The 23,409-nt window shown below is 55.7% G+C and overlaps 1 protein-coding gene across 1 annotated transcript in view; it reads right to left on the bottom strand.

Annotated features, from left to right (window-relative positions):
* Positions 1 to 23,409, bottom strand: part of NKD1 (NKD inhibitor of Wnt signaling pathway 1) — an 83,448-nt gene that overhangs the window by 10,321 nt on the left and 49,718 nt on the right. Inside the window, exons 4-5 of the mRNA XM_028095789.2 lie at positions 16,323 to 16,389; positions 2,867 to 2,973 (exon numbers count right to left, since the gene is read on the bottom strand). Coding sequence (XP_027951590.1) covers positions 2,867 to 2,973; positions 16,323 to 16,389 — 174 coding nt within the window. The remainder of the gene's footprint in view (positions 1 to 2,866; positions 2,974 to 16,322; positions 16,390 to 23,409) is intronic.

Here is a 23,409-nt window from a genome sequence, read left to right as displayed (position 1 = left end):
ACGGGGACCAGTAACGGGAAGCTATTACAGGATGCCCACGGTGGTCACCTGACCTGGAAGGCAGGAGAGGGTGAGCGAGCACAAAAAGGTAAAGCCCCAGCTCAGCCCCGGGTGCCAGCAGGTACATGCCCTCCATGGCTGTGTGACCCTGGGCGTGGCTTCTCTGTACCTCAGTTTCCCCTCATGTAAATTATGGGAAAGGCCAGTACTGATCTCACGAGGCTGATGGGAGCCTGAAGCACCCCACCCCACATCCCCTCGGCGTTCCCGGGTAGCTGTGATGGACGGTTCCCAACCTCCCACCTCAAGCAGCCAGCTTCTGTGTCCGGGGAAGACCTGAAGAGCCAGGGATTGAGTGCCCGGGGGCAGCGTGAGGCATTCGGCACGGCCCCAGCTGCTCTGGCACCGATCCACCCATTCACCCACTGGTATTGGCTTCCCTCCTTTGCTGCTCCCTGGGATCACCTGCCAAGTCCTTGCCTCAGGCTCTGCAACGGGGGAACTGGAAAAAGCGTGGAACTGTTTGGCACCTAGAGAAGTCCAATTAATGATAGTAGCTGCCATTGTCTTTGCTGTAATGTTAACATATGATGCACGTAATGTTAACAATGACTTCATTACCATCACTCACAGGACCCGACGTGTCTAACCACAGGCACCCGAGCTGGGCAGTGATGAGCTCTGATCCTGGCAGTGTGTATGCAGGAGCCAGCTGAACACCAGATAGAAAGTTCGAGAAAGGCTGGCTGGTTTGGCAAAGAGGGTCACAAGAGTCTATGAAAACAAGCAAAGACGCTCCCAGGCCATTCTGCTCCACGTCTTGCCTCAGCTGCCCTCTCCTTTTGCAGGAAGACGGGCTCAGGCCCCCAGAGAGGAGTGGTACCTGGCCTCTGAACGCCAGCAGGGATGTGCCCGAGCGCGGCGTCCCTGCCCCCAGCCTCTGCAGCTCGAAGCCAGTTCCCTCCAGCAGTCCTTGGGCGGCCCACGCGGAGTTCAAAGTCAGCCTTCCCTCAGTTGTGACATGCCCGTCTGATACCTGCCAAGTGCCCGTTCTGCTCTGTGAGGCACCGTTTCATGTAGCACAGCGCTCGCCCCGCACACGTGCCGCGCCCCCACCCTCCCCCCCCCCGCACTCACACACTCACACTCACACAGCGTTTATCTGATTCCTTCTCCTTGGCCTTCCTGCGCGGCTCCAAAGACAGCTCGGGGTTCAGTAACTATCGCCCCTCGACTTCTGTCATATATGTCTTTGTTCCCCCATCCCCCCACCACCTGGGCTTCTCAGGTGAGTCCTCCCCATGGGCCATGGATGAGTCCCGGGCAGTCAGCCGGGCCCTCTCCAGAAATCGGCCCACTCGGGCCTCCAGGGAAGTGAGACATCTCGGTCTGAGCCTTGCCTCTGCCGCTGCACTCAGCCCTCGGCTCTGCCAACCACCCCAGAAGACACGCAGGGACGCCAGTGGGCTCTGGGAAGCAGCTAGCAACCCCAGCTCCCCAACGGGATGCTGCCCGCCCCCCTCAGCTCCTGCATTCAGGGCCCACTGTGACCCGTCTCACACCCTGTCCCAAGTCATCTCCCCAGACCACCCGCCATCACTACGCAACACGATGCAGCTTTGTTTCCACACAGCTTGTGGCACCGACAGGCCTCTGGGCCTTTGCTCCTGCCGTTCCCTTGGCCAAAAGTGCTCTCCTTATCCCAGGGGCTCCGTGTCCTCACCTCTCCCAACTCCTACTCCTGCACTCAGAGGTTCTACTCAGACCGGCATCCGCCCCACCCTCTGCTTACAGCCACCGCCCTGCACAGGGTCAGGAACTGCCTCCAGACCCTGCGCACCTCCAGCCTGACCGAGGCGGCCGCCCCTCCGCGTGCTCCCGGACCCCCATCCCATCCCCGACTGTGCAGTTACTGGGTCTAGGTCACTCTCTTGTCCCCCCGACCACACCGTGCTCCGGGAGGGCAGGACCATGCCCCGTTCACTGTGGGGTCCCCTGGTAACCAGCAGGTGTCAACCGAGCTTGGTTGGAAGGAAGAAGAGAAGTACCGACGTGATAGTGGACACCCTTTGAAGCATGTTAGGTGCATTAACTCACCAGGCCTACAATAAATACCCCGACAAGAAAGAGACTGAAACTACCCGCATTTCCCAGGGGAGGCCAGCGGGGATGGGAACCCTAGGCTGCTGGCTCCAGAGCTATGGCCTAGTGGCCTCAGGGAGGGAGGCAGAGAAGGAAGAGGGGAGAGAAGCCGGTAAGCTCCGTGCCGACAGGCCCCGGTTCCGCTCTCTGGCACCCGGCCCTGCTTGGTACACAGAAGGAGCTTCACATACTGTTTGGGATGGGGCAGGACAGACAGACTGCAAGCTCTAGGACGACGTGTTCCTCTAGCTGTTGACCACATGGGGAAACTGAGTCCCAGATAGGGCCGGGGACCTGCCCAAGGCCTCCTGCCCCCCTGCATCCGGCCCACTCGAGAGCCCCACGTGTTCCCCAGACCAGCCCCAAAAGTCGAATCAAAGGCTTCTTCCAGTCATGAGGAAACCGAGGCCCAGAGGGGAAGGCAGACCCCTAGTACAGTAATGGCAGCGCCAGGGCCAGCCGTCCCCCCGGCCCCCCCGTCACGTCCTCCCCCAGACCGCCGGGCCACAGCCCAGTGGGATGGCGGTGCTGAGTCCTCAGGGCCCACGTGGAGCTGGGGCAGCTCCAGCCGTGGCCGGACAAACCTCCCACAAAGGGCAGCTGTTCACACAGGAGGTGAAAGGCCTCTGCGTCTGGACGGGCCTCAGCTCCCCTCCTCGAAAAGCACCGCCAAGAGGATAGAAGCCCTACTCTCCAGAGCCCAGTGCCAGGAAAGGGAACTTACTTCAAATTTCAGCTGCTTCTTGGAGCCCGGGCAAGAGTCGCTCGCCTTCTCTCTCCTCTTCTCGTCTCCGCTGGCCAGCCCGTCTGTCTTCTCGGGAGGCAGGGCCACTGCAGGGAGGGCAAGTGAGACAGCGTGAGGACCGTCCCCAGCTGGGCCTCGGGGCCACCGCACCCACTGGGGCTTTGGTCTGGGGACTGGGCCCCTTCCTGCCCTGCCCGTGTGCTAAAGTCAAAATCACTTGGCTCCCCGGCCTCGGGTAATGTCCGGGGCTGCCCGAGGGGAGCCCCCCTCCCAGGTCACCTGTGCCGGCCACTCAGATGACCCCAGGGCGCCTCAAGGCCGCCATTCTCCGTCCCAACTATACAGCCCAGATAAGCAGCCTGCAGCCAGCCAGACCAGAGGCAGGTGGACAGGAAGCTCATAGACTGTGGCCACTTTCCACACCGTCTCACTGCCTTCCCTGCTGACATTTTGGCCTCGAAGATGCTGCCGGCCTGGGCCCAGGCAACCGCATGCCGGATGGGCGGTCGGGAAGACTGAGGGAAACTGGAGGCACGGGGCCTCCCTCAGGCGGCCTGAGGGGCAGCCTCAGTCTCTGCTTGGGTCCTCCTGACACTATGTGTGAGCCAGGGTGGGTCGTGTACCTTCTCCAGACATCTCGATGGTTTCCCCAGCTGTACAACAGGGACCAGAGCAGCCCCCCTCCCCAGAGGATCCTTGGGCAGATTCACTGAGCTAGGACTGAAAAGGCCAAGAGCCCAGGGTCCCAGCGGCTGCGACTAGTTACGGTCAAGGGGACTAAGTCCTCTCCTCCCCCCCCACCCCAACTCAACCTCTCGGGAATCAGCACAGTTGGTAGCTTAGCTAAGTTTTCTCAAAGTGGAGGCTTTGGGAATGCAAAAGGACACAAAAGCATCATACCGAACACAGGCAGCCTGGGATGGAACAGGACAGGGAGGGAGGAGCTGAAGACAAGGGTGCTCGGGTCACCAGTCCAGACAGGAGGGGACAGGGAGGCCACGGCAGCAACAGACTGACCTGGCTCCATCCACAGCTCCCCTCCCAGCGGGGCCTGAGTATTCCCTTCTTTCTCTTCACTCCGGGTACACCCAGAGGGATTCAGGGGGACCCCCCCCCCAGGGCCTGCAATGCCCCCCCAGCAAGGCAACAACTCCTTAGAGCTGTCAGGGGTCCAGCGGGAGACCCTGTCTCAGCCCCAGATCCCAGCTCCCTCCTGGTGCTTTGACAGAATGAGGCTGATAAGGACAAACCTAAAAGGAGATCCAGCTCCTTGGAGGCCTCCAGGGCAGGGGGCCAGGTTGGGGGGGGGGGGTTGGGCCTTGATGGCGGTGGGGGGAGGTGACTGATGCTGACGGCTTCTGATCTAGTGGATAAAACCAGGTCCTGCCCTCCCTGCTCCTCCAAAGCAAACACCACCACAGCCAGGCGGCACACCAGCCCAGTGCAATGCCGAGTCCTGGGGCAGTCAAGCCGGCAATTAGCCAGTGACCCAAGGACAGCCGAGCACACGGCCTGGGCCACCCTGATTCCCCCACTCCAAATCTGCAGGTCCTGCTGGGCCCGAGCATCCGCCATCGTGGGACCAGCCGGGGTGCAAGGCAAAGCGCTTGACCAGGCCACAAAGCAGTAGGCACTATGGCCACCCCCACTTAGAAAAAGGCAAAAAGCTCTAGAGAGGCTTGTCAGAGCGAGTCAGGGAGCGGAGTCTCTCTCCATTCCTAGCCCTCAGCTCTAGGAGCCCCCACCATCTCCGGTGGGTGCAGCTGAGCTCGGCGGGAGTGTCCCGATGAGAGGACTGATCCTCTGGGTCTGTATCCCTACCCTGCTACTGACTGGCCTGGGCAACGTTGGGTAAGGTTCTGGACTTCTCAGGATCTCAGTCTCCTCGTGTGGAAAATGGGGATGAAATGGTTTCTTCCTCACAGGGTTACTGGGGTGGGTGGGGGGAGGCAATGAGGAAAGTGCCTCCTTAGCACAGTGACCTGCATGCAATAGGTGCTCAGTAAAAGCTTGGCTTTGCAAAAGATGGAGAGGAGCCATGGTCCCAGCCGATAGCCCAGATCGAGAGGATCCCCCTCACCCCAAAACTGCCCCACTGGAGAAACCATGGTGCTCTTCTGGCCGGCAACATCCTCCAGTCGGCCCCCCCACGGGGGTTGAGGGGGGAGAAGAAAGGAAAACAAAGCCGAGCTCCATCTTCAAAGCTGCAGCCTCCCTCCACAGAGGTCCTGGCTGGAGATGTAAGCCAGCCAGGCTTATCGAAACCAAACTTCAAGTTCAAAGAGAAGTTATCAGAAAACCACCTTCAGGTTCAACATTGCCTTTCAAGTTCCACTTGATAAAACCCAAAGAAAAGAAAGCTCTGTCCCTGCTCCCTCCTTCTCTGGAGCACCCCTCCCCACACGCAGGCCCTCCCTGCCTCCCCTCCTTCCTCCTCACCAACCGAGGTAGAAAACGCCCCCCTCGCCCACTCACCCTCTTCCTGTATCTTCTCTAAAGACCAGAGCGGTCTGGATTGCCTTCTCTTCCCCAAGGGGTCCCTCATCCCATCCCAGCTCAGAAAACCCCCATCATTGGGCTCGTGGGCAGGCACAAGAAGGGTAAAGGGTACCCACTTCGGGCCGCCAAGGCCCCACCAACCAGCAAAGAGAATGGCATTTTTGTCGAGATGGGCTTTGGCACCAAATTCTGAGCCCATTCTCTCTCTCCTACTCCTGCTCAGCCCAGAGATTTTTTTTTTCCCCCAGAGATGATCTTCGGGGGGGGGGGGTGCATAATTTCAGAGGGACTCTGATCATTCTTTAATCACTCACAGTAACAACAGGAGATACCGCTAACTTGAAAGAAGAAAGGAAAGCTGGAGGAAGAGTAGAAAAAGGAAGGGAAGGGTTGGGGTAAGGAGGAAAGAAAAGTCTTCATGTTCAAAGACTCGTATTCTGGGTTTATAGCCTATGTTGCTATCATACCTTTAGATGTGACATACCTGTAGACGACTTAGAACAGCCAGCCCACCCACCACCTGTTTTTGTAAATAAAGTTTTATTGGGACACATTCACGTTCATATGCACTGTGTATGGCTGCTTCGCTCTATGATGGCAAAGTTCAGCAATCACAGCAGAGACTATATGGCCTGCAAAGCCTTAAAGTTATACTCTCCTGGTCCTTTATAGAAAAGTTTATGAACTGCACTTAGGTACCCTTCCCACCAGGGTACCCTGATAAGCAGGGTGCAGGCTAGATTTCACCTGCTGCTCACCTGCTTACCTGGAAACCTGTGCAGTACACAACCTGCCCAACCATACACAGTAGGCATGGAAGAAAGAAAATGTCAACTCTGATTTCTTCAAACCAATTCTCAGCTCAGATGAGTCTGGGGGTGGTGTGCGAAGCTCCTTCTCTTTGGAAACTGCTCCCTGTCCCTTCTCACACCATGGCTGCGAGAAGCCTGCTGGCTGTGTTTACCAGATGATGGCTCTCTCCCACATTAGCTCCCAACCTGGCATCTCTCCACCCCCAGCAACTGCCAGATTAAATGCATTACTTGACCATCTTCACCCGGCTCCCTTTGATGTTCCCTTCTCAAGCTTCAAAATACCTTTTGGAGGGAGATCAGACAGCATTAAACAGAATTACTAATTAATTAAGCAAAGTTAAATTTTAAACACTGTTTGTTGTGTTAGCCAAAAGCCTGAACAGAACAGACTTTTTTTCCTCCACTGAGATCAAAGACAGTCTCTTCCCTGTCCCTCCCCCAGTTTAAAAAGAAGAGGGGGCTGGGGAGAAAGAGAGGGAAAGAAGAGAGTACAGAGGAACATGAGGGAGCGAGGAAAGACCCGAGTGGGGATGAGTGGGGATGGTCGGGATGGTCATTGGGGGTGATCATGAGGTCGAGACTCCCGGCCCTCACCCCGCAACCACAGTCCCAATAGGAGGCATCAACAGCTCATTTGGGACCGCATGCTGGGAGAGACCTGGTCACTTCCTCGAGCCTGTTTAGCCTGGCAAATAGCAGTGACCCAGGGAGCAGGACGGCACAGCCTACCCAGCACAAGCTGCTGATAGCTGGCACCACCCAAACAGCATGAGAATCAGCTACAAAATAAAACAGATCTGCCCTCCCGCCGCCCCACCCTCCCTGGCACACAGGCAGGACAGGCACCTCAGGGTTCTTCCCAGGGGGGTTGGGGGGGGGGGGCTTAGGGTCATCTGAGAGACAGGTTGTGCAGTGTACAACTCTAGGCGGCGCCGTTCACAGGCTGGACCTCATACGCTTGTATATCGCCAGTGATATTTTTTGGACAGATGGCAGAAAGGTGTCTTGAGGCCGGCGGGAGGGGGTAGGGGGAAGCTCCTTTCTCTACTTTGCATGAATGCATTTGTTGCGAGCAGAGTGCCGTCTCTCCCCATCCGGCCCAGCACTTCATTCTGCGCAATCTGATCTGGGATCTTCCGATTCCTTCACAGGAGCCTGCCACATCCTGGCGGCCAGACTGCAAGTCTCCTGGGAGCCGGGGTCCTGCCAGCTAGTGCCCCTGGGATGCCCACAGCACATGCACAGGGCAGCCAATCCACCCCAGTGTGCAAAACTGCACCAAACCCCATAGGCAGACACAAGGAAGGCTGCATAACAAACACACCATCAATTCTGGCTTGATTGAGATTGGGAACCGGCGGGGAGAAAGGGGGTGCTTGAAAGAGGTAGGTCTGTTCCCGAATCCCATACTTCGGCTAAAATCCAAACCCTGGATGATGGGAGAAAACGCCAGCTTATTTTAACATAATCTAGAAAAGCCTGGTTGATAATAAACTTAGGAAGTAGGGACAAATTTGAAATCCCGTTATGACTATTATCAGCCCTCCCTCACACCCCAGAGACCAGAAATGACTGACACTCAGACGGGCAGTTCTATCCTCCCGGTTACCTGCCACGTTCTTCTCTGCTGATACGACGTAAGATCTAACACAAGCCAGAGCTTCCTTGCTGGAGTTTGGACACCTGCCCTAAAGTCTCCACTGGCCCTTCTCAATTGTCCACGTGCAGATTATCTGCTGCAAATATTTTAGTCTCGGGGTGGCTCGCCAGGATGTTTCTGACTCCCCAGCCCGCCACCAGCAGCTGTTAGAGGGAATGCAGATGAATTTTAATATTAGCCTATGCCAAATATAATTAGGCGGGTAAATCTGCTGCCAGTAAAAAGAGAAAGATATCATATGTGCATTCCAGGCCAAATGGTTTCTCGCATCATTTGTGCGAGGTTCTCCTGAGGGAGCGAGGGTCCGGGAGGCGCGCAAATCTGTTCATTCAACGAGCTCAGCAGCGGGCTGGTGAGGTTAGTGGGTACGTGCAGTATTCCATTAGGGCCTGTTAAGAACACCGGGTGGGGTAGGTTCCTGCTTGCATCGTACCAAAGAGGAAACTAACTTTAAGGATCTTAGCAAAATGGATTTAGCCATGTAGTTCCCTGCTGAAAGTGATCTGCCCGCTGCTGTCTCTTGGCCCTGCCTCTCCCATGAACTGCTTTTTAATTTGTAACCCAGCCGTGCTCTCACACTGTTATCCCTGCCAAGAACACTCAACCTGGCTTGCCAGTTCCTGCTCAACCTTCAGGTCCTCAGCTTAGGCCCTCCAACCTCTGAGACGGTGCCTGCACGCTCCCAGGGGCTAGGTTAGGGTTCCCTGCTCAGGGTCCATCTTACTCCGCTATCATCATTATTCTGTTAATTCGATCTTCCTAAAGTAGCCCCAACATACAGAACAGTGCCTGTCACCCCACATCTAGGCACATCAACACTGTCATCATCATCATCATCATCAAAACGAGACAACAGTAAGTAGCACAAGCGGGATTTGAACCCAGAAGCGTAGAAACAAAAGAACGAAAATCCCCGTTTCCTGACTCCCCAGCCTCTGGTCTCTCCACTGCATCACCCAATAGTAGACACCTGGTCTTGCGTGTCCTGCAACCATCATACCCCTTCTGAGAATAGCATCTGGGTTTCCTCTGGTGGGCCACCCCTCTCCCATCTCAATCCACATGGATTTATGGAGGGCTGATCTGACTCCGGCTTTGGGGATGCACCCAGCACCCAGTCGACACAATGAATTTCATCCTGACAGCCACTGGGGCTGCTCCTATGTCAGTACCAAGGGAGGGTGCATCCTGAAGCCAGTGAAGCTGAGCCTGTGGGCCCCTCCCTTACACGGGCCCTGGCAATGTGTTCACGTGGTCGTTTGGTTTTCTGATACTTTCAAAATTAGGTATTTTAACTTCAATTGGTTACGACCACTGTCTCTTTCCATTCTGACTCCCAAATGTCCTCATGTGTCACGCAGTGTCGGAGCGAACACAGGCATTTCTGGAATTGAGCTAAGGGAAGGCTGAGCTGGAGATACCTTTCTTTAGGTTTAGTGGGATAGATCTATCGTCTGGTTCAAAGTTATCGTGTAAAAAATAAATAAAAGAATTACGTATTCTTTTTCTTAAAGATGGCCCCCAAACTGGGATAAACTTCAGGTGCTACACAACCTAGATCCACCTGGTGAGAACCAAACTTTTGCAAGAAGAATTGGGACTTGGGGGCTCTCTTTCACCTGAGGTGGCTGAGCTCATAGGATGGGAGTGCCCAGAGTTGGGTAGCTACCCTTTGCCACCTTAGCAGGAGAGACCAACACAGGGGCAGAGGGAGAGGTGACCGAGGGAGGGAGAGAGAGAGAGAAGAGAGAGAGAGAGGGAGGGAGGGAGGGAGGGAGGGAGGGAGGGAGGGAGGGAGGGAGGGAGGGGATGTGTGTGTGGATGACATGTTTTGAGCTCCAGGATCCAGCTGGCCCTTTTTAGGCAGGATCCACCCTAGGATTTTTCAAGATCATCAGCCAAAGCTTCATCGCATTCGGGTTGAGTGTCAAAAGAACCCAAAGAATCCTGACTTAACTCTTAGCCCCCGCTTATCAGGACAAAAACCACCTCCACCCAAAGAGGAATTGACCTAATGCGGCAGGATTCTCCAAGGTAGTTTCTGGCCTTTCCACCAGTGGGTGCCTACCCTTCCTGAGACCAGACATGCCAGCCTGGGGTTTTTTTTCCTCCACAATCTTGCCTCCCCGGGCTGCATTTTACTGTAGGGAGACTTTATTTAAGGACCAGTGGTGACTGAGGAGAAAAAGGAAAGGAACTCAAGAGAAAGAAAGAAAGAAACCTTCCCAACAAATAGCATTCCAGCCTTTTACCTCATCAGAGCGCAAGGTTGATGGCCACTCTGCTTTGAGGTTTGAATCGGTTGAAATGAAACATCTGTTCAGGGGGGGACAGGGCGGGGGGGAAATGCCGGCAGAGAGGGAGCAGGAAAGAGAAAAAAGCTTTTTGGGGCCTAAAAATACCATGTCCCTTCCATTCTCCCTCCATCCCTGCCCAAGTTAAAACATGTGATGCAATTCAACTTTTAAAATCTAACCCCGAGCTACTTGAAACTACTGAAGCCTGCTCGGTATGTGACACAAGTCAGAATTTCCACCATTCCAGCTGAGCTTTTATGAAGAACAGACTCCGAGCGGAGTCGGGCCCCACTGACACTCACAGGAGGACGGGCTCTGAACTGAGAGCGAGCAGCCGGCAGGGTGTGGCCCGCCTGCCCTCCATCGGGGGGGGTCCCCGCTGCTCCCCAGCCATCTCTTCCTCCGCTTGGACTTCCAGGGAACCACCGGCCAGCCCCAGTGATTGACCGGCCTTTGCCGGGGAGACGCGCAGGGCCGTCTGTGGAGACGTCCTCAGAAGTCCTGCCCCTGCTTTCCCTCTCACTGTCTCCCCGCCCCCCGGCTGCTCCCCGACCTCCAGACTCAGTGCCCAACTGTCTGTCTACTTGGCATCTCTACTTGGATGTCCAACAGCCATCTGGAACCTGACATGCCCTCAACAGACAGCCTTCGCTGTCACCTGCCCAAACCCCCACCTCAGAAGTGGCCCCAGCCTTGCCTTTGGTCCTTAAGCCGGGGGAGGGGGTGCCCAGGATCCCTTTCTTTCCCTCATCCACCCCCTCCCCCCACCTCCCCTCCCCCACGCCTACCCCCAGGCCCACCCACTGCTCTCCAGCCCCACGGCCTCCCCGCTAAGCCGATGCCATCACCTTCACCGGCACTACTAGAATCATGCCCCGTTGTCATGGCCTCCTTCCTCCCTCCCCCGCAGGGCCCATCCTTCCAAGAAGCCACAAGTACTTTGTTAAAATGGAAGTCAGAAGCTGGCACTTACCTGCCTACGATTTTCCAGCGCCTTCTCTTCAAAAGCAGCGTGAAAGCAAGCGCGTGGTCCCACCCTTGCTGACGGGCCCACAGGTCTCCCTTTTGTGCTTCCCTAAACCCCAAGTTCCTTCCCCCTTGGGGTTCTGCTTGCTTGCTCCTCCTGGCTGGTCTCCCTTCACATCCTCCCATGGCTGGCTCCTTCCCGGCACCTGCATCTCCGCTGACACGTCACCTCCTCAGAGAGGCCTTGCTACCCTCTACCCTCCACTGGGTTTTACCTCTTGGCAGAGCACCACTACCAGAAACGTGCACGGTCCTTCCCGCGTCCCTTGTATGATACGCTGCCAGCAGGTGCTCAGTAAATACTCCCCGAATGAGGAGGACTTAGAGACCCGAGTTCAGTTCTCAGTGTGCTGTGTGACCTTGGACAGGTCACGTGCCTTCTCCAGGCCTCGGTTTTCCAACTACGTGTGAAGGGGCTGAACAGCCTCCTGAGGGCTCCTCGGGTCTGTGAGTGGTCGATATGTCACACCTGGGGGCCGGGACAGACAGACCGGGGCCATGGGGTGGGTGGGGGGTGGTACATGGGGCCTGCCTGGGTGGCCCGAGGGAGGGGACTGCCTGACTTCAATGACTTCATGATGTTGACTTCATTCTTCCAGTGAATATTTATTGAGCACGTATAGCATGCCAGACTCTATGTCATGCACTTGGGAGGAGAAGGAGAGGTTCTAATAGGATTAAAGAAGCTTTGAAAATAGATCTTCTTTGATCTGGACTAGTAAATAATTATAAACACCAGTTGGCTCCTCTTCAAGAAGGGACCCATGAAACAATAAGACTCCTCCCAGCTCACATAGGCTGGGCACTTACTCCGCGTACCAGGGCTGTTCTCTTCGCTCGCATAAATGACCTCACTGTCTTCACGGGAACCCTGCAGAAGGGCTCTGATTACCTCCAAAAAGGCAAATGAAAAACAGAGTCGTGAAACAATTCACCCAAGGTCACCCAGAGACTGGTGGTTAAGGCCAGGCTGGATCCGGGGTCTGACTTGCAAATTCCCAAAAAAAGCCCGAATAAAGGTAGGAAGGTGCCTCTCGTGGATTCGGAGGTGGTGGTGGTGAGACAAATTTCGGAGCCCGTGCAGAGTCAGACAGGCCCTGAGCTCACAGTGGAGCTACTCAGACCCCCAGAGCCTCAGGCCCAACAACACTGCCCTGTGTGGCAGGTCCAGCTACTCTAACACATCCACCCTGGGGCCCGGGAAGTGGGGACCCCCGGGGGCCCAGGCTGGGGAGAGAGAGACCTGCCCTGAAGCAGCCCTGGGGGCCTGGAGGGAGGGCCCGGGCCCCCAAGGGGTGGGGCCCCCTGACTTCAAGCCCTCTGACAGTTCCTTTACTGGAGGTCTGTCAAATCAGTTTTCCAGAGATGCCAGGCAGGCGGCAACGTGCCTGCTTCCGGCCCCAAGTGGAGGCTGGACGACAGGAAACACACACGGTGTTGGGGGTCTGTGGCCAGAGACCGGAGGTCAAGCCCCCTGGGAGGGGTGGGGACATGCCTGGGTGGCAGGGAGAGAGGGGACCCAGAGAGAAGGGGCTTGTGACCACGTACAGGTCTTTCCCTTCCCAAGGGCACAGAGCAGAAGCTGCACCGAGTGCGGAGGACACCCCCAGACCAGTGCTTCCGGGGGGCCACTCAGGGTACGATGGGTCTGCCAAACGGGTGTGGCTCCAATTTGCACCTCAGGCCACAAGCCACAGGCTGCCACCACCCGTCATGTGGCCCAACCGATGAGATGAGGAAGCCAGGTGCGGACCGGAGTGAAGGGTGGGGTGGGCCCTCCCCTGTGCTCAGACCCCTGCTGGGTCAGCAGAGGGAGGGTTCCTCTCCCCTCCTCCCCTGGAAAGCCAGCCCCGCGCGTCCTGCCCCTGCCACGCCCAGCCAGCTCTCAGAGCTTGGGACTTTTGATGTTTACAGTTCAAAAGGAGCTCCGCGGCCCTCGCACCAAGCCCAGACTTAATCTGCCCTCCTCGAGCTCCCAGCCGGCCAGTTAAGGCGGTTAAGATGCTGGATTAGGGCCGGCTTTACATAACAACGCAGGAGCTAAAGCTGTCCTCTCCTGGGACGGCTAAAAGACTTCTTTTTATCTTCACGCCTCAGATGGCCTTTTTTCTCCCTTAAACAGCCCTCCAGCCCGCCAAGAGGCAATGAACTTGGCCAACAGGAAGACAAAGAAGAGATTCAGGATTCAGGCAGCATGCTCTCGCTTGGCCGGTAGCACAGGGGGACGCCGCAGCCCCCGCCCCGGGGCCAGGTGGGTGCTTCTCCGTGGCCGTGGCTAGGACCTGGGTGACCACGGAACCACAGACGGTCATGGGTCCAACATCCCTCCCACCAGTGTCAGGGCCACACAGGCCGGCCCAGGCGCAAACCCGAGCAGCCTCACCTACTCATCGTTTTCACTTTTTAATTCTGCTTTGAGTCTTTCAATCCATTCGTCTTGGGAAAGTTAAAACATTCGTCCCCGTTAATACTACAGCCCTCTCTCTTTGTGAGCTCTTTCCGGTTTTAGTTACCTCTTCCCAGGTCCAAGAGGAGCACCCTATCTTTGTCTGTCGAGCCCTCCAGCTATACAGCAATACGCACATGGTCTCTACTCACACACGTAGGAAATACGGAGCGTTATCGCGTGCCCCTTTTTACATAAAACATACTGGCCATGGCGTACTGCATCTCTCTGCAATCTGATCTGTTTTATGTTCTCTGCTTCTGTGTAAACTTTTGTTTGAAGAAAGAGGCCGAAGAGCTGGACCAACAACAACTTAGTCCGACCCCTAGTTGGGAAACTGAGGCAGGAGAGTGGCTCCTAACCCCCTCCCTCATGAGTGGTGGCACCGATGTGCCCGGACATCACCAGGGACTAGCAAGGTGCCCGGGCTGCCCTTCGAGCCCGGCGTGCAGCTGGGAGGCCATGGGGTCAGACCGAGTGCCGCCAACCTGACACCCTTTCCCCATCAGGAGCCGGGACCCTCGGGCGCCTCGTCTTCATCCCCCATCCATCAGCCAATGTTTGTAAGTGCTGCCCTCCCCGCTGCCGCAGGGCTTCCTTCTCCCTGCAAGGAGCCCCTTTGCGCACCCATAGAGTCCAGCTTCATGTCCCCACTCATCATGTGACAGAGGGCAAGGGGGCCTAGAGCTGGGGGGACCTGGCTGCGATCCACAGCAGGCTGCTACCAGGCCTGGGAGGGGACCCCGGTCTAGGTGCTTCTCGGCCAGCATTCCTTCTACATCATTCCAACGGGACTCACGCTCTGAATGTAGACAGTGAACAAAGTAACCCTCCCCTCCAGAGGGAAGTGGATTCCATGGGTAGGCCATTTCATGTCTGTTTGCAGAGAACGACATCCCATTTGAAATCAATTACATGGTTGTAAACTGAGCTTTGACGGACAGAGAAGTGCCTCCGGTGGGGCAGTAAGGAGGGGCTCAATACATGATGGATAGACAGACAGACGATGATTGGAGGATGGGTCAATGGATGAAGGGATGAATGACGGGGGATGAGCGCACAGGCAGAGAAGGGAGTACGGATGGCTGCGTGGTAACTCAGAGTGGCCGGGCTGGTGGACGGGGGACAGGAGAGCAGGGCGAACCATGGATGGATGGATGGGTGGGACATGGCCAGTGGGTGGGTGGGCGGTGGGGCGGTGAGGAGTGAGGGATAAGTGAATGAAGGGACAGACAGACGAGTGGACTGGTGGCTGGTTGGATGGGTAGCAAATGGGCGATGGATGGAGTAGGTGGAAGGATGGATGAACGAGAGAATGAACTTGCTACTGAGTCACCATACGAAGGAGGGGGAAATGAATACATAACCGGAATGAGACCCGAAGCCCGCGGAATCAGTGTCTGGGGTCACTCCAGTCCCCAGGGCTTACATCCTACCCACCTTTACCTGACTCCCCAGATGTCAAGGCACCAACTCTTGGCATCTCTCCATGGAGCCAAAGACAAGAGCTGAGGCTTGGGGGAGCCCAGGGGAATGACAAAATTAAGGCTGCAGAGCCTCTGAGTGCAGTTACCAGCTCTGTAGGCTGCACAAAGCCTTCCATCCATGGGACTCCCCCCAACCCTTGATTCAGGACCTGCTCTTATTTGAACAAAGTTTGATAGATACCTGGGTCCCGGCCGGCCTCCAACTCCTGGGCAACTGAGTGAATCTCTTAAAACAGTGCTTCTCAAAGTGTAATGTGCACACAAGCCACCTGGGGAGCCTCTTCAAGGACGAATGGCCTGGGGCTGACAGCTCTCAGGCTGCATGTGGCCACAGCCCTCAGGTCTGGCCCAGGATCCCCTCGAGAAACTCTGGGCACTATGTGCTCCTCTCAAGGCCCTACGGGGCCCAAAGGCCTAGATCCCTGCCTCCCCTCCCCAGACCCTGGGCCCCCTGGCTCTCCTGCGAGCTGCCTGTCCTTACCTCCACAGCAAGGCCCCTACTAACCTAAGGCTTCCCCAGTTCAGTGATTCTCTTCTCTGAGTATAAAATGGAAAAGCTATCTCACTTAGCAAATGCTTTCCAGTGCCATCTGTGTTCCGTACCCAATGCAGGGAGTCAAGCAGGGAGAAGGCTCTCGTTCCCACTCTGTAAGTGTGGAAACTAAGGCTCTTCTAGAAAGGTGGTGTGCCTTGCCCGACGTCAAGTGAGGGCACCAGAGGCCGGCCCTCTGCTCCAAGGTCCTCATCCTTCTACAAGGTGCCTCCCCTTGAACAAAGGCAGGAGAGAGAGCTACAGACATGGGAGGGGAGGGGCCGGTAGGGGGCTGTCTGTATGTGTTCTTGTTTGTGCTCCAAGTGAGTGATGTGAACCAAGAAACGGGGAAATACAACAGCTACTTTATGTAGTGCTGTATGTGGTGTAGTATGGTCACCCCCCACCCCCCACCAAATAGGAAAGCTGAGCTAAAACAACCTGTCCAAGGTTCCCCGGCCAATACAGAGCAGGGCCCAGATGGGAGCCTCAGGAGCCTGGCTCCACTCTGGGCTTGGACCCATGAAGGGCTACACCACCCCCACCGGCAGTCAGGGTCTTGTCCTCTGCCTGGTCTGCAGATTTTCTGGAGTGAACCTAGGGCACGTGGTGGACCAGATGGCCCCTTCCCCATCTCACTGCACCCTAGGAAGAGAGCAATGGATTCCAGTACCTTCTAGCCGAAAGTCTTCCTCTTCCTCCTCACTGAGCCTTTCTCTGAAAACTTCACCCACGAGCTCCTAGAGGAAGACAAAGCAGGGACGTTAAGTAAGTATCCAACAGAGTCAAGGAGAAAGCCAATATTCGGACGGTAAAGGTGGCTTCATGAACGTGTGCCTGGCTGGTCACAGGGAAGCAGGGGTCCTGCTCTGATTCTTCTGATGGGAATTTAGGTCAACTGAGGTGGATCCTGTCGCTTGAAAAGTGAATTGTCACCATGCTTTTTAGGAAGTACCTTTTTCTCAGCCTACAGCTCACTATCAAATACTGCATACGGGGCGCCTGGGTGGCTCAGGCCTTAGGCGTCTGCCTTCGGCTCAGGTCATGATCTCGGCGTCCTGGGATCGAGCCCCGCATCGGGCTCCCTGCTCGGCAGGGAGTCTGCTTCTCCCTCTCCCTCTGCCCCTATCCCCGGGGCTCGTGCTCACTCTCTCTCTCAAATAAATAAAATTAATTTAAAAAAAAAAATACTGCACACTTCTCCCTCAGAAAGGAAGTTCCACCCTCTGCCCTGGAAAAAGACAGAGACAAGATGAGAAAAAGGTCCCTCATCTATCCGTCGGAGTCAACTTTGATGGACTCAGGACCAACAAGCCTCCTCTGTGGGCCCCAGGAAGGGATCTCAGTGTGAATCCTTCCTCCAGCAGAGAATTCCAGGCGGGCTGTCTCCATGAGTTTGCAAAGAGGGCCTGGTGTGCACAAGAGTGGGTCTCTATGGCCCCTAACATAACCCCCCAGCAGTTCAGCATCACATTCAGCAGCCTGCATGCTCTGCCTCCTGGCTGATCTTCAGACATGCCTGCCGCCTCTCCCCAGTGCACACACATTCCAGAAACTAGCCTGATTCTTACACTGCCTTGCCCGGTGCCCCACGTGTGAGTTCAGGATGCCCGGTGGCAGAGTTGCTCCTGACCAGCCTGGTCACGCTGCCACTCGGGTGTTGTCAGGTTGGCAAGGGGAATTTGGTTAGCCCACGGGCTGGGAAGTTTCTGGAAGGTCGACAAAGGTACCACTTATCTCACCCTAACCCAGCAGGGTGACCCTAGATATGGAAGAAGCAAGACCAGCACTTGTCAGACCGTCTTCTGCATTATTGGTGTTCTGCCAATAAGAGTTCTGTGATCAAAAAAGATTGTTTTCAAGTCAGAGAAGATCCCTTACTGAAGAATTTACTATGGTAATGGACACCGTGAATATCCAAGTGGTAACTTATACTGCATTCCTCAAACCTATTGAGACCATGGAGTTTCATGTCTCAAAAGCATCCCATGGGATCTGAGTTCCAAGGAACCCACTTTGGGAAATGCTCCTCTTCTGGGGAAGAGACAAAGTTTGGGAGGGTTACACCGCCTTATCTCTTTTGATGCCACAACAATGCTCTGGCAGCACTTCTAGAACCACAGAATGACAAGCAATAAGAAAGCCCAAAAGCAGCAGCTCTCACCAACTTCTCTTTTTGGGGAAAAAAAAGGTGCAAAGAGAAAGAAAAAGAGAATGCACCCTCTCCTTGAAAAATTAGAAGGGGGAATAAAATCTCACACTTCAGATACTTAACAGAAACACCAGTGCTTGTCTTGATTAACAAAACCAAAATCATGCTTGGTAGAGCTGATCTTATCAGCTGGACACAGCTGGAGATAAGTCTCTAGTTTTGTTTTGTTTTGTTTTGTTTTGTTTTGTTTTGCTTTGTTTTGTTTTGAAAGGATCAACAGCTAACATTTTATGGATTAGGGCTGGTGTTCTCCATTCTCCCTCTTCTTCCAAATCGTCCTGGGGCATCACACTCTTTCCCCTGCAGGTTGTGAAAATGTCGTCAAACTCCTGGTGTCCCACTGACTTCAAAACCAGGCTCCTTGATTCCTGGAGTCTGGGCGGCTTCTCCCTCCACTTCCTCCGCCAATTATCATAATCACCGAACACTTCCTGGGCTTGTAAACTGGCTGTTTGTGTTAACAGCACCGGAGTTGACAGGGAAGCTGGGAGCCGGTGACAGGGACGGCACACACTCAGGCGGCATCATTAGGTGGCTGGGACACTCCGGCAGCCAATTAGAGGCCATCTTTCATGCCAGAGGAAGACAGATGCTGCCTCCCCCAGACAGGCTGGCAGGCAGCACTCCCAGGAGCGGGAGACCGGCTTCAAGGGGATCGTGCTGAGGTCTTCTGGAAAGCGGAGGCTCAGCGCTGACCTCGGCCCGCCACCCTGACCGCTCCCAGCGAGGCGGCCAGGACCTGCCAGGCACACGCCTGCGAGCGCTCGCGTCTTCTTGCGGCACACCTGGAGGAGTTTAGAGACTGCCAAGGTCTCCCGCAACAAAGCAGCCGTCTGGAACCCCAAGTAATGATGCCTCGCGGTGTGCATCACTGCACTCTGAGAACTGTCTGCAGGGAGGACCAACCTCCCTGACACAGTAAAGGCATGCCTCTGCATATGAAAGCAGAGTTCTGGCAAGTTCCAGGGTCGGCCTCTTCGTGCTAAACCCTACACCACTCTGTAGAACCGTAAAAGCTCCCCAGCACCAGGGTCCGTGGACTCGCTGTGAGGCACAGGTGCTTGATGCTGGCAAAAATCCGTTTCATCCAGGGCGCGCGGGTGGTTCAGTCGGTTGAGTGTCCAACTCGGTTTCTGCTCAGGTCATGATCTCATGGGTCGCGAGATCGAGCCCCGGCACAGGGCTCTGTGCTCAGCAGGGCGTCTGCTTGAGATTCTCCCTCTCCCTCTGCCCCTCTCCCCACTTGCTCACTCACTCTCTCTCAAATAAATAAATCTTAAAAAAAAAAAAATTCATTTCATCCGCTAAGCCAGACGCCCAGGGAGTGCACTGTCCGTGGTCCTCAAGCTTTGAATCACTAAGCCAGCAGCAATGCGGTGTGGAGCCAGACACAGGATCACATCCCGGCTCCATGGCCTCCCTTTGCCCTTGGACGTGGGGCCAGCCACTGCTTTCTTGGAACCTCAGTCTATCTCTCTGTAAAATGGGCTCAATGACAGGACAGCCGACCTTACTGGGCATCTCCTCAGCGCCAGGCACCATGCGAGACACCTTGTAAGGATATTTATTATCTCCCCCAGTCTTCACCATTGCCCAGCACTTTCCATCTCTCCAGGAATAAACACTCATAAAAACGATCTGCAATTTGTAAAGTGAGAGTTATAATTGTTACCCTTTTTTTTCCCGAAGAAACTGCCGTCAGTCCTCAAGGGACATAGGAGACAGGAGATAATGGGACCGAGAGCCACTCGTGTTATTTACCAAGTGCTCATGGTGCATGAGGCACCGACTGAGGGAATCCTCACAAGAACCTCCAGGGAATGGGGTTCCCAAAAGTCCTGTATTTAAATCAGGAGGAGGCTCCACGAGGCCAGGTGACAGGTTCTGGATCCTCAGCAGAGCCAAGATTTGAGCCAGTTCTCCCAGAAGCCTGGCCGGAGCTAGTACAATGGAGTCAGGGTTCCTGTGGGCGTGCGACAGAGGCGGCCAAAAGCCCTGGTAAGTCACTTGCCAGGGACCAGGGATCACGCTTAAAGATGTGCAAGGAGAACGGCCCTGCCACTAGCTCCGAGGGTGGTGGCCAAGGCCTCCGGTTTGTGCTACAGGACTCAAAGGGCCCACAGCTCCTCCCCACTAAGGTTGGGGACTCAACAGAGCTCTGGCCAGGAGACCTGCAGACAAGGTGTGAGGCCAGGCCCTCGGGACCATCTTGCAGGAAGGTACTCAGACCCCTCGACAGCCACGGTCCCCACGCAGAGCCCCACTGCAGAAGGTGCAGGGCATGGAACTGGAATTGGTCAGACCTCGGTTCAAATCCCAGCTCTGCTTCATACAAGCTGCACCATGTGGGCAAAGGAACATTCTCAGCCTCCCATTTGTACACAGGGACGATAGTGCTCGTGATGTCTCAGGGTGGGTGTGAGGATTAAGTCAGTCATTGCATGGAAAGTGCTTGACATGACACCTGATACCACAACTGGGGCTCCATAGACCGATAGTTATTGTTTATCACTTCTTCTACTCCAATGGTCAAATAGCTACCAGAACATTGCTCAGAGAATCTCAAAGACTCACCAGCCCCAAGGCGCCCTCAAAGACACTGAGAAACAGTCTCCTACCCAGCACACTGTTTTTAATGCTTCACATTTAATCCTCCTGGCAATCCTTTGAGGTCATACCATTATTATCCCCACTTCACAGATGAGCAAACTGAGGCACAGAGAGGTTAAGCAACTTGCCTAAGGTCACACAGCTAATAAGGGTCAGAGCCAGGCTGGAAGGCAGGCATCTGGCCCCAGAGCCCACACCCTTCCCCACTGCCCTGTAGGAAGCCCAAGTATGGGGCTTGGTATGAGCGACTTCCCTTCACTGCTCCTTTACTCGGCCGTCACTCTGGCCCCTGGTCCCCAGCCCCCTCTCCTCTGGCCTCCAGGACAGTCGGCATCAAACTAGGCTCTAAGTTGTTATCAAAGGCCTTCCTGGATCCCCGGACCTCCTGCTGCACCCAGCCTGATGCCAGGCTACCCCCTGCTTAGTGGCCAGGCTTGGTGGCCTCTCAGGCCACAGGGCCCAAGCCTCCCTTCCCTCCCTTCCTCCCTCCCTCCCACGCCCCGGCACTGCTGATACTCTGCCCCACGCTGGGCCCCAGGAGGAAAGACCATCTCTTTCAGTCACTGAGTGTGCAGTCAGCGCCAACCCAGAGCCCAGAATTGCAGGCATAAGGCCTTATAAGGCCTCCGGGGACGGGAAACCACATCAAAGCAGGGCTTGGGAGCGGGCTGCAGTTCGGTTAAGGTTTTTCCTCTTTGTCTTTGAGACTCCTACTCCTGAGCTTCATATCTGCCCCCCACCGCCTGCCCAGCAGCTCTTTGTCAATGTTTCTGTTCTCTAAGAGCTAACAGATGTTGGTGCCACGGGCTTTCAAAGCAAACTCCTGGTGCCCAGAGAACACGGCACAACTTCTAGATCCCAAGAATGCACAGAACTGGGACATGCGGGGGAAGAGAGGGGTGGGAGGCACGATCCAGCCACCCTGTAACCCGTAGACCCGAGCAGTCTGCCCTGGAGCTGCCCCAGGAAATTCCCGGTGAGCTCCGTCTTCCCAGCACACCGTGCAGAGGCAGGCCAGCCGGGCGTGCCTGGGGGTCCGGCGCCACTGCGGGCAGGCCTCGCCGAGAGCAGGCTCTGGCCGTCCAGTGCAGGGATGCTCCATTCCCAGAACCCGGCCGGACCCGGGGGTCAGGGCGCCCGCCCGCCCACCCACCCACCTGCCCAGCCTCAGCAGCTGCATGACAGCAGATGCCTTCCTGAACCACTCTGGCTCCCGTTCTGCTCTTCTGTAACCTGGGGATTCAGATGTCAAGAGTCAGTGAGAAAATGTAGACAAAATACACGTAAGTGGGAAACACTAAGTACGAGCTTCTCTGCACCTTTTAGAGAGCCCTACTTCTGCCCCACGCTCGGAACATTCTCACATTTTATTCCTGCAAAAACCTCACGTCCGGTGATTCAACACCTCAGTGTCCACCCTGGGACAACATTCTCACGGGAGCACCAGGGAGGCCCACTCAAATTCACCAACAGTATACGACATGCTAAATGCCCGAGAAAGGAAACTGTGCTAGATCCGCACCGTTAGTGCCGCACGGTGGTTCCGAAGAAACAGGCAGATCCGTAAATCCCGGCATGCGGAGCGCCACACTACATGGGAGACACACAAAGTAGAGTGCGACTTGTACAGCTAAGAAAACACCCGACACACACGCACCGCAAGGGCACCCAGCGTACGGGTATCCCTGTGGTTACTGCCAGGGAGAGAAGGCACAAGAGGGGGGATGAGAGGCAAGAAACTTCAACGTTCTCAGAAGCGTTCCAGTACATTCCTGCATCACTTGGGCCACTGAAATCCAGTTTAATAAAACCCCACACAATCACCCCCTTTATAAGAGGGATTAGAGTGTGTGACTGGCCCCAGGTCACTTAAGGAGAGAAAGTGGAAGAGCTGGGTTAGAATCACCCAGGCCCTGGGGCCCTTGTGTCTAGTACGGGGGCAGAGGGCCAGGATGATGCTCGTGGTCCCCTTGAGAAGAGACCTTCTGGGGCTCCAGCCCCCTGACCCAGCAGGAACCAAGAGTGAGAAGAAAGCCAGGGCCATCCACTTTCTGGGCCCCAATGTCCCCATCTCCACTGTGCACCTTAATCCGTGGACCTCTGTTACCTCCGTCCCTGAGAGCCACTCTGCCCAGGAGCATGGCAGGCCAAAAATGCAGGGAATTACCCATTTTACCCCCACCTGTGCAACATGCAAGCCAGGGCTGATAGATAACCACTGGCAAAGGGCTGGGGCTGGGGAGGCTCCTGGGGGCCCTGGATCCAGTGACAGGCCAGGAGGGGCTGGGGGTTCCCTCCTCCCTGGGGACTCACTCCTCCTGGATGTCAGCAGGACCTACACCTCATGGCTGCTGCCAGAAAGAAACGGCCCCTCTTCTCAAACAAGTGACGTGGAGGGGGGGGGCAGAGGCCTCAGACGCTCCCCTGAAGAGGACACTGCAACCTCCCGTGGCCATGGAGCCCCCAGTGAGGGCCACGGGTTCTGCCTGCCCCAGCTAAGCAAATTGGAGTCCTCCCCCCAGATCCTTCTCATAGGAACTGGCGGGAAAGAGGTCTTCTCTGGTGCCAAGGCTGTGTCCAATCTCATCTCCAGCTGCCTGAGACGGCACAGCCCGGGTGAGAGCTCACAAAGGGACAGACACCCAGGCCAGCGCCCGGGACAGCGCGATCGTTCAAGGCCTTAGAGCAACTTGTTTCTAGAAGTCAGCTCCCCAAGGGCAGGGAACTGGGTCTGTGCTGTTCTAGAACAGTACCTGATGTGTAGTAAACAATAACTATCTGTTGGATGAACCTTGGGGCCAGATCCACCCTCACCTACCTTCATCGCTTACAGCAATTCAGGTTGGGCTTCTACTTGGAACTGAAAGCTCTGACCCACCCCCCGCCCCCAGAACCTTCAGAACCAAGCCACAGTCCCTTAAAACCAGAGCCCATGATC

This window comes from Eumetopias jubatus, unplaced genomic scaffold (assembly GCF_037043125.1).
Source record: "Eumetopias jubatus isolate StellerSeaLion01/CBP00866 unplaced genomic scaffold, mEumJub1_p1.0 scaffold_10, whole genome shotgun sequence".
Lineage (NCBI taxonomy): Eukaryota > Metazoa > Chordata > Mammalia > Carnivora > Otariidae > Eumetopias > Eumetopias jubatus.
The sequence above is the reverse complement of the archived record's forward strand: the minus strand, read 5'-3'. Positions and strand labels throughout refer to the sequence as shown.